The 10,079-nt window shown below is 58.0% G+C and overlaps 1 protein-coding gene across 1 annotated transcript in view; it reads left to right on the top strand.

Annotated features, from left to right (window-relative positions):
* Positions 1 to 4,045: 4,045 nt before the first annotated feature.
* The window catches only part of VOLCADRAFT_98977 (uncharacterized protein), a gene marked incomplete at both ends in the record, with an annotated part of 14,856 nt that continues 8,822 nt past the window's right edge, over positions 4,046 to 10,079 (top strand). The window contains 10 exons of the mRNA XM_002957810.1: positions 4,046 to 4,167; positions 4,676 to 4,785; positions 5,743 to 5,765; positions 5,883 to 6,291; positions 6,767 to 7,017; positions 7,857 to 7,994; positions 8,140 to 8,199; positions 8,303 to 8,388; positions 8,593 to 8,766; positions 9,475 to 9,591. Coding sequence (XP_002957856.1) covers positions 4,046 to 4,167; positions 4,676 to 4,785; positions 5,743 to 5,765; positions 5,883 to 6,291; positions 6,767 to 7,017; positions 7,857 to 7,994; positions 8,140 to 8,199; positions 8,303 to 8,388; positions 8,593 to 8,766; positions 9,475 to 9,591 — 1,490 coding nt within the window. The remainder of the gene's footprint in view (positions 4,168 to 4,675; positions 4,786 to 5,742; positions 5,766 to 5,882; positions 6,292 to 6,766; positions 7,018 to 7,856; positions 7,995 to 8,139; positions 8,200 to 8,302; positions 8,389 to 8,592; positions 8,767 to 9,474; positions 9,592 to 10,079) is intronic.

Here is a 10,079-nt window from a genome sequence, read left to right as displayed (position 1 = left end):
TCAGCAGAGCGTGTCGGCGGTCCTGCGGTAGCTACGATCATGGCTTTTGATGTAACACGCGTCGATGCATTCATGGACAGCATTGCTGCACGAAAATAGTCTTATGGTGTTGCAAGGGGTTGATGCTCAAGGCTAAGCGTTCTATGTAGAAGTCCATTACGCTGAACGTGAGCTGAATAAAGGGCCGCTTGCGGTTGAGACCGTCTCATCGTATCCGTCACGATGCAGTTACTTGACGCCGCAATTAGAAGCTTGGTTTTCCGCGGGCATGTCGCTGTCCAAGGTTTTGGGTTGGGAGCTGCCCTATGGCGGGATTGCGGGTTTTAGTTTTTGTCCATATTGCCTTCCCGGAGATTGCCATCAGGGTTGGAGGTGGGCCTGCCATTGGGGACGTGGGAACTGCTTTAAGTTGCCACACACCCGCACTTCATGCCGCCAGAGCATCAGCGGATGCTCGCTGCCGCTTACCTCGTTATCTCCATCTGTCAGGTCTTAGGGTTACTGTGTTTATGGAGGTAGTACAGGCTGTCGACGTGGACATTGGGGAGTTGCAAAACCTCATTAGCATATCCCGAAGCTGGTGGTTGCTGCATGTTGCATGTTGAAACAGCATCAAGAGAGAGTGAGAGAGGGGAGTTGGGAAAGAGGCGAAGCGAAGGCTGCATGCTGTCGTCCATTCGATGCCAGGCGGTCGCAGCAGCGGGGCGAGTAGGGTGTTCGCGACCCCATGCGGGTTTCATTATGAACCTGTGAGCATCCGAAGTATCGTTCGCTGATGCTGTGTTAAGGGGGTATCCCTCTGGGGTATGCTGGGGGTATGCGGCCAGGTAAGGCTGTGCACAGCTATCAGGTTATTTCCTAGAGCTTTTCCTAGGGAAGTTCAATATCTGTTAGTTTTCCTGCCCTACAAAGGTCTTGTATTTCTTTCGCGGGTATAGAATGTGTTTTTTGGATGACGGGCGTGGCAAGGTAGTCGAGCGCATTTGCTGATTCATTCCAGATTTGGTTGGGGTCGAGAAGGTGTCTCCTCGCCCCTGCGAAAGTATCGTTTCGTTTGTAGGCAAGGTTAGCAATCCTCTTGTATCAACCCATCATCGGCCGATTATGTTTAAAATGCGATTATGCCCGACTTAGCTGGACAACGCGAGCTTTGCGAAGTGCAATGCGGGAATACAAGTTACAATGTGGAGCATCGAGTGTGTGCCGATGTCTCGCGACCATACCTTCGCCGCGTGCATGTGGTGAATAAAGCCTGCAGCCTGGCCGCCTGTCGGTTGACCGGTGCTTCATATTCTAAGGGGTTGTTCTCGTACGCCGAATCACGAAGATGATGTGTATGGGGAAGCGTTGTTCCCCCTATTGAACTGACACGGAGGCGGCCACTGTGGAATTGTGGACGGAACGTTAAGGCGGCAGCAAAGGGCTTCATATGTATGGATGTCTCCTGCGCAGCGCAGCAGGACGGCGTCCAAGCGTTAACCGTTCAACGCTAAGCGCGCAAACCTGATAGTGGGTATTTTGTTTGTAGCAGGCTTGGAGCAAATAATATGCTTCGGCCTTTTTGGTGGTGGTGGCGAAGACGCAGGACTGCTCAAGTAGCTTGTCCTCCGAGCCGGCCTAATGTCACAACTACGATATGACATCAGGCCTGATGTCACATCGTAGTTGTACGGCTTACCCGCTGCATATTTTTTTCGCGTGGCTGGTTATTTAAACGAAGTTTCGCAACTGTAAGACGTTGCGTCCGTACGCTGCCGTACCTGTCTGTACCTTCCCGTTTTTCCAGAGTCGTCGGCATGCCATGCCCCGTGGTCTCTACATCCCACATGACATGTTGGTCGTGTTACCGCCGTTCCGCTTTCGCATTGTCCGCGAGAAGACCTAACTAACGTGCATGTCTTAATGGTGAGGGCAGGGGGCACAGTTTAGCCCGGCATCCAGCTACCCTAAAGAGTCCGGAGCCCTCGAGAGCTTCGTAGTTGGGAAATTCCGCCACTGTCAACATAGGCCGGAAGAAACTAGAAGACAAACTTGAAGAGGTCTGACGGTGAGAATCCAGTTAACACGGTGTGAGATAGTGTGCGTTTTATTGTACAATTCGTACCCGGTATGGGAACCTGTAATGGAAAGCTGAAGTAACGGTTCCCCTCCCATCCAGCCTGTTCAGCCCTGCTGTTTACCAGACCCTGCAGAACGTACGCTATGATGGAGAAGCGCCGATTTTATGGACCCCAGCCATGCGGCACCATGTGCCCTGGGCGAGGCTGGTTGGAGATAGGAGGGCAGCACAAGAACGTCAGGAGCGGCGAACTGTTAAGACCAGCAAAGTGCCGGACACCCCCGGGTCCTGTACTGCTGTCACCATTCTTTGATATATGAGTGTCGGTCACTTTCCAACACGAACCCGACGTAACACGACGACTTTGCAAACCTGGAACCTTAGCTAGACCTCCTTAATACATGTAGGGATACACACGTAAAGCCAAGTTGTGACTTTTATGTGGGGTAGCCCCTTTAATTCCTCTGCCGTGTCGACGAAAGTTCGTATGCATCGCACGCTTGCCATTATGTTCAGTCCACGTGCACATTACGGTGGGTGCGGCTTGGTGGCTTTCACCTTCAACCATAGAAGTGAATAGATTTTTCCACGGCTTCCACGGCTACCCAAGGATAGATCACATGGACTTCTGCGTGCTTTCTTTTTACAAGGCCCTGACACGGTAACCTGCGCAGATCCAAATTAAAGCCCGGCCTCAGGGTATGAATTAAGAAGACACGTTGCCATACAGCGACATTTGCACGCTGCAACTGCGATCGCATCACGCTACAGTACCGGTGGTTGGGAAATTAGGAAAATCGAGCCAAGATTCCGAAGTCACATCAAACTAGGATAACGTTCATGCATAGTTACTGCAGAAGTTATATGAATTGCTTCGTACCTCGATGCACAAATGAACGGCTTCGCGTGGGCCATGCATACGGTTGGCCAACTGGCGCAAATGTCACGTCACGCTTGATCCTGAATTCTGAAATGACAATGCAAATTAAGCCCTTTCACCTCAGCCTATAGGTGATACGGACATTATCGCAAGCTTTCCTTTCCGGGTGAACGCATAATTGTTTTTGTATGCCATCCAGAACCTGTGCCAGTGAACTGTGATCCTGCTAAGCGCTGAAAGGCTGGCATATGCAAACGTATGATTGCTATTTAAGGCACAGGTGCCTTCCATCCTTGCGTCGCTGCTAGGAACGTTGTTGCAACAATCGTAACGAGAACATGATAAGGCAAAATTGGAGGCCACCAGGGTAAGAGACTTCCAATGCGTCATGAAAGTAAACAAGAGTAGCAGTTGCGTAGTTTATGAGGTGCGCATACTTTTACACAACTAGCTGGCCCTCGCAGGGAGGGCGAAGTGGAGCTTGCAGACATACAACTGTCAGACCGGAAGGCCGGAGACCTAAGGTGATTCATCATGCTCATATGTAATGCGGGATGATTGGTGGCGCTGGCCTGAGCATCGCCCTCCTACCTGCCATGGTGGTGGTTTGCGGCGCAGCCTCCGGAAGCTTCCCCCCTTGAAAAACTCTATCCTGTTGCGCAGCCCATTATGTGATTTGGGTCCTGGCAAGGAAAGCGGATGACAACTTGTCCCCAGTCCAAGCGCGCCCGCTGATACGCTTTGCCCGTGCACGTTGGCCTTGTGCCGGCCATACGTGTCTCTTAAGCGGATGTTTTGTATATTGGGCTCCGACCCAAACGTCGTGTACACTTAACCTGACAGCATACATATCGGCAATGTTGGCCCTATGTTTTAAAGCCCCTCGCGTCCTTCCTTTGGGCATGTGGTTCATGCCATGTGTCGTTCGGTTGACTGGTTCCTATTGCCGTACTAATAACGTGCCCGTTCCCTGCCCGTGATATTTTCTTTCCTTTCAAAGCAGCGTCCACGGCGGGTACGAACCCATCGGTTGGGGCACCTCGTCGACGGGAGGTGGGGCAACCGGTGCGCCGTCCTCCCAGGGAGGAGGAGGGGCCCATGATCAGATGTCGAGTGGCGGTGCGCCTGGCGACTGGTACGACACACAGTACGACACATACACGGACAAGTTCGCCGATGGGGACGGCACACGGTTACTGGCCTCGAGCGGTATCTCCGCGGGCGGCAAGTAGGTCAGAAGTTGGCGCCTTATTGGACCCGGTGATTGACGACTTCTTATGATGTGATGTGATGTAATGCAGGACAGAACAACAGAACAGGACAGAACAACCGCAGACACCCAGAAGCGGTTGACATGTTGCCTGAGCACAGCACCGTGGCTGATTCCTTCGTTGATAATGAACCCAAATCTAAACAGTACCATTGGTGGGGTCTCCTTCCTTTTCGGTGTCTCCCCTGCTACCCGCCCCGGCACCCGGTGGCGGCATCACTGACCCCCCCGGGGTGCGCCCCCTCTTCCGCCGGCGTGCTGCGGTAACGGCCATCCCCATCCCGTGCCCCTCCCAAGGCAATTCCTCCCGCGCCGCTTGCTGCCGATATTGTTCTACCTAGCCTAGTCTGCGGTTGTCGGTGTTGCTCTCCTGCTGTCCCTGTTTCTTCTGTTGCTGCCGCGGCTGCCTCCGCCACCCTGAATGTCCTGGACGTGCCGGTCCTCGCCCTCGTCTCTCCGCATGCAGGGGAGCGGGGGGCGGTGGGGGGGGCCGCATGGAGCGGTTGTCCGACTACCTGGCGGTCAGGTGGAAGGTTGTGGTGCTGGCGTGGCTGGCAGTGGCGGTGGTGGGAATAGGTGGGTTGGTGGGGCGGGGCGGGGTGGGGCATAGGTGGGTGATTACAACGTGGCGTGATGTTGCACGAGTTGTAGCCCCAGTATTTGTCCATATCACAGCGGTTGCTAGGGGGTGGTTGGGGCCGGGGGGGGGACTTGAGTGGTCACAGGCGTATAGACCGACAAATAGACAGACAGACAGATGGACTGTCGTGGTATCGTGTGCTCGGATAGCCGCAAACGAGACGGTCGGCGGGTGGGTGGGGCGCTTCCTGCTAAGAGGTTCAGCTGCACATAGGACGTCTCTCAAGCCGCCGTACACAGTTACACCACACTGCACTGCGCCCCCACACTCCTCCGGAAGGGAGTCGGGTTCGCAATTCGCACGTGAACCCCCTCCCCTCCCCCCACGACTGCTACAGCCCTCTTCGTAATGTTCGGTGTCCTCTACCCTTTTGCCTCTGTGTGTGTGTATCCGTACAGTTATCGCACTACCTGTGTCGCTGTTGACAATCAAGCCTAGGAGCATTTCCCAGCCGCCGCCGCCGCTGCCGCCACAGCTGCCACCGCCGCTGTTATTGTCATTGCCTCCATCTCCTCCGCCCCCTTCGTCGCCACCGCCGTCCCCTCTGCCGCCACCGCCGCCCGTCCCCCTCCCGCCACCGCCACCTGCTTCTCTGATCGAACTTTGCAGCCATAACGTAAGTCGTACCTCGTCTGCATTGCGGCACCGTTACGAGCAAGGGGGCCTGAGGGGCGGGAAATGGTCCCCGAGGGAAACAGTCAGGATCCAGTTGGTCACTCAGTGTCGGCAGCTGCCGGCAGTTTCTTCCCAACTGCCGCCCCATCAACCGGGGGCTGTTAGGACTTGTCACCCACCCCTACCTTCACGGCTGCACTGCTCCTCCTCTCCCTCCTCTCCCTCCTCCCCCTCCTCCCCCTCCCCCCGGCCCTGCCCACCCAATACACACACGCCAGCCTCTTTCCCTGGCTTCCTCTCGGTAGGCGCAGATGAGTAATGGGTCGTACATTCCCTCACGACCCCTCCATGGGTCCCCGGCTTGATGTCCCCTCATGCAACTCACCTCGCGTCTCCCGCCCTGCCCTCGACGCCACAGTCGTCCTCGCTGCCTGCGGACCCTCGTGCCGTACCCCAGTCGTACCAGCTGCATCTCTCCCTGCCTGCCTACGGGGCGTTCACCACCCCCACCCCCGCCAGCGGTACCGCCCCCAGCCCCCCCCCTCCCACCTTCAGCGCCGTGGCCTCCCTGCAGCTCTTGGTGACCGGGGCCCCCACCTCCTGTCTGGTGCTGCATGCCGCAAACCTCAACATCAGCCGACTGGACGTGGAGCAGCTGGGCAGTAGCGGCAGTAGCGGCAGGGAGAACGAAGGGACTGCTGCGGGAGGGCGCCGCCGGCTGCAGCAGCAGCCGCCGCCGCCGCCGCCGCCGGCTGCACTGCTGTCCCGGTGCCTGTGCGGCTGCAATGACAGCAGCCCCGCGTGCTCCGTAGCCACGATCCAAAGCGGTGAGTGAGTGGGGGATTGCGTTGGGAAGCTTGGAGTGGTGTGTGTGTGGGGGGGGGCGGGGTGTGTGTGGACCATGGAAGGGCCCTGTTGCTTTGGATAGCGGGTAGTGGGGGCTGGTGGGGGTATGTTGCGGGTTGGATGCGGGCGCTGTGGGACGTGGGGGGCATAAGGCGGCTGCAATGCGAATGGGGGAGGGCGTTAAAGGAGATCACCGCTGGGGCTAAGTACCTCTGTGCGGATGTGTGTGTAGCTGGCTGGTTGGTTGTGGTCGTACAGACCTGGAAAGCAAAGTTATGAACCTGCCGTGTCTGTCTGGCGGCCGGGGCAACTCCGGGTTCCGGATTGAGTCGTACACGTTACGTCAGGCAGCAGTCAACCTACGTCATGTCGAAACGTCCCACCCAACTCGCCCCGGTGACATCCTTCCGCCCTCCACGTCCCCTTATCGATTCCCGCCACCACCATTACCACCAGCCACTTCCCAGTCCATCGTCCTCAACCTGAATGGACTGGTGCTGGCCACCGGAGACCAGTGGCGCCTCACACTCACCTACACCGGAAGTGTACGGCCCTCCTCGGACGGCTTCGGACTGTTCATGTCCGACCCGTGGGTCGCGGACACACCCGTTGGAGCCGCACCATCGAACAGCGTGTTGCTGACGACCCAGTTCGAGGACAACTTTGCCAGGTACCTCCTACCCTGCTTTGATGCGCCGGGGTACAAGGTACGTCAGTGCTGGTGTGTGTGTGTGTGTGGGGGGGGAAATGGTACATACATACATGGTACATACTAGGGTTAGGCACTACTGGTAACGCGCGACCATTGCCCCCGGGAGATCCCGGGATCGAGACCTATCAGGTTCGAAAATCCTTCTGAAGGTGGAAGGTATTGCGCCCCTAGTTGATAGACGGTGGTGACCTGGGATAAAGTTAACCTGCGAGCCGACCAGGAATGGAGTTGGGGCGCTGTCGACCCGGCAGATTCCGTTGGATACTGGTGGTGGGTGCGGAACCTGAGCGATCCACTGAGAAGTTGACTAGGGTGACTGGATGAGGGTGCCCCGAAATACCGGGGAAGGCAGGGTTTCGCCGGGTAGCTGCCACGGGTGAAGATATACCCCCCTGTTCCACACATCATACACGCACACATACACACCAGGATATCATTGTCGCAATAGCGCAGTGCACCGGCTGCTGCAGGGTCTGTTGTTGTTCTGTTAGCGGTGAGGACACGTTCCTGGGGCGCAAGGGGCGGCTGCTTCTCCCTGCTCCTGCCACTGCAGTGTAGGCCCCCAGCAGCCCCGGCCGGCGCCGGTCCCCGGCCCCCCGCAAGCAAGCAGGTCCTCACCTCGGATCCCCCTACCTAGCTGTGTACCACCACAGCCCTGCTAGCGCCACCAACCCCTTCCGGCCTCAGGGGGCTCGATGGGCCCTGTGGAGGGGGGTCCCCCGGCTTCTGGGCGGGGGCGCAGACAGTGCATGTACGGTGATACAATGTATGCATGCATGTACGGTGATACAATAACCGCTAATTATCTGTAAACCGCCAACTGCTAACCGTCAGGCCAACTTTTCGGTTGCTGTGGAGCTTCCTGACAACCTGACGGTGCTGTCCAACACCCCCCCACTGAGCTCCGTACCCGTCACCACCACCGCCACCACCACCACCACCACCGGGGGTCGCAAGCTGGTGACCTTCGCGGTGAGGGAGGGGGAGGGGAGAAGGAGACCTCCTCCTCACACGTACGGCAACTGCTGGGGCTCCGTGTCGAGCCCCTCTGTCGTGTGTGTCAACTGTCCGCCTCATTCACCCGGGCCTCTCCCCGGGGGTTCCCGCTCCTCCATAGGTCTCCCAAGGTTTTGCACACGTCCCTCTTTCCGTACTACGTCCTCCTGCAGTTGGGCGGGTGGGTGCACGTGCACGCCCAGGTGCCTTCCCGCGGCTCACCCCTCACCCCTCCTTTTCCCCTCCCTCTCCCCCCTCCCTTACCTCCCCCCTCTTCCCGTCAGACCACGCCGGTGATGCCCGTGTACGCGCTCGCCATTGCCGCCGGGAACATGACCAGCCTCAACTCCAACATCACCACCTTCCCAATGTAAGAGGGGGGAATCAGGTGACCCAGACTTGCCCCCCTGTTCGTGTGTTGGTCGTGATGCGGCGGCTGAGGGCGGTTGGTTCCCCTCCCGACCACCACTTCAACTGTTACTACCACTACCAGCACATTGTTCCGCCCCTCGTGTACTCGGCACTCCACCACACAACCCCCCTCACCTTGTTGACCACCTCCCGCAACCCCTAGGGCCACATCCTCACCACCCCCTGAGCACCTCTCCCCCCAACCCCCCAACCCCCGGATGTACAGCGGCGGCAGTAGCAGCAGCAGCAGTATGCAGATCCGGGTGTGGGGCCCCGCCTCCATGAACGCGACGAGGAGGTTGGCGGGGTCACTGGGTATTGCGGAGGCCGCCTACAGGTACATGGGGTAGGGGGTGGGGGTGGGGGGTGTTTGGGAGTGGGGGGTGTTTTGGGGTGGGCGGTTGATGTCAGCCAATACAGCGGGTGGGGGTGGGGTGGGGCCCTAGGAGGTGTCCTGAGCCGTATAGGATGTGTTGGTTTGTGGTAGTTTCCCGGCGGTGAGGCCGCCATACGCATGCGTGTGTGTATGTGTATGACCAGGCTAGCTGGTCCCGGAGCGGTGAATGAGCGAATCCGGGTACAACCCCGGTCACACCACGCGACCCCCACACACACATGCCTCACACATTGCAAGCTCTGTATCGATATCGTACAATCATTTAAAGTAGTGCCCCTCTATCCCGGCACACACACATACACACACGCGCGCACGAGGGCCCCACCCTTAGGAATTTCTTTTCGAGGGCCAGATAATTAGTTCCCCCACGCCAGGCACCCGTTGTCCTAATCGCTTTCCTTATCTCTTCCCCCCCCACAGAAACATACATACACACTCCCCCAAATGTCATAAAACGGTCGTTACGTTTTGCGCAGTTTCGTCGTTGCTTTGTACCCCCATCAGCAGTTTGCGGCCGTGGATATGGCGGCAATCGTTTTTTCCAACTCCATTCGCCTCTCCTCTCCCCTCTCTCCTCTCTCCTCTCTCCTCTCGCCTCCTCTCGCCTCTCTCCTCTCCAACCTCCGCACTACTGGATGCCCCCCTCAGCTTCTACCTGAACTACACGGGCATGGCGCTACCTCTATCAAAGCTGGATCTGGTTGCCGTACCAGGGAAGTCGTACGCCATGGAGAACTGGGGGCTGCTCATGTTTGACACGGAAAGGTGGGTGGGTGGCGGGAGGGGGAGGGGGAGGGAGACGTCCTGGTTCACGTGCCGTACTGCCATAATTGAAACCTGACCTGGGTCTGGTGGCGGGAGGGGCGGGGCACCGAGGTGCTCCCCTCGGATGTTGGATGATGAGAGAGGCGTCGATGAGTTGGTGTCAGGTTAGGGGTACCTCAGTGAAGGGACTGTGGTGGCGGTGTAAAGGGCCCTATGTGTGTGCGGTTGTGTTACCACTCGAGTTTTGTATATTACCCTTCCGAGGAGTAACGCGCCTCGCAGTAGCAGGGGCGGTAGCCACCAGCCGGGTCACCGGACCAGCGGAGGGGGTCACTGGCGGGTGCTATCGCCGGGTGTGTGATCCTAGGGGTAGCTCCGGCGCTGTCGCCCGTGCCGCTGAGCTGATCTGGGTTGAGGTATCCGGGAGCCCACTAGCAGCCCCTCCTTCACGGACCCAGGGTTGCTCCCCCCTTCGTGTGTCACTCCCC

This window comes from Volvox carteri (assembly GCF_000143455.1).
Source record: "Volvox carteri f. nagariensis unplaced genomic scaffold VOLCAscaffold_80, whole genome shotgun sequence".
Taxonomy (NCBI): domain Eukaryota; kingdom Viridiplantae; phylum Chlorophyta; class Chlorophyceae; order Chlamydomonadales; family Volvocaceae; genus Volvox; species Volvox carteri.
The sequence above is the reverse complement of the archived record's forward strand: the minus strand, read 5'-3'. Positions and strand labels throughout refer to the sequence as shown.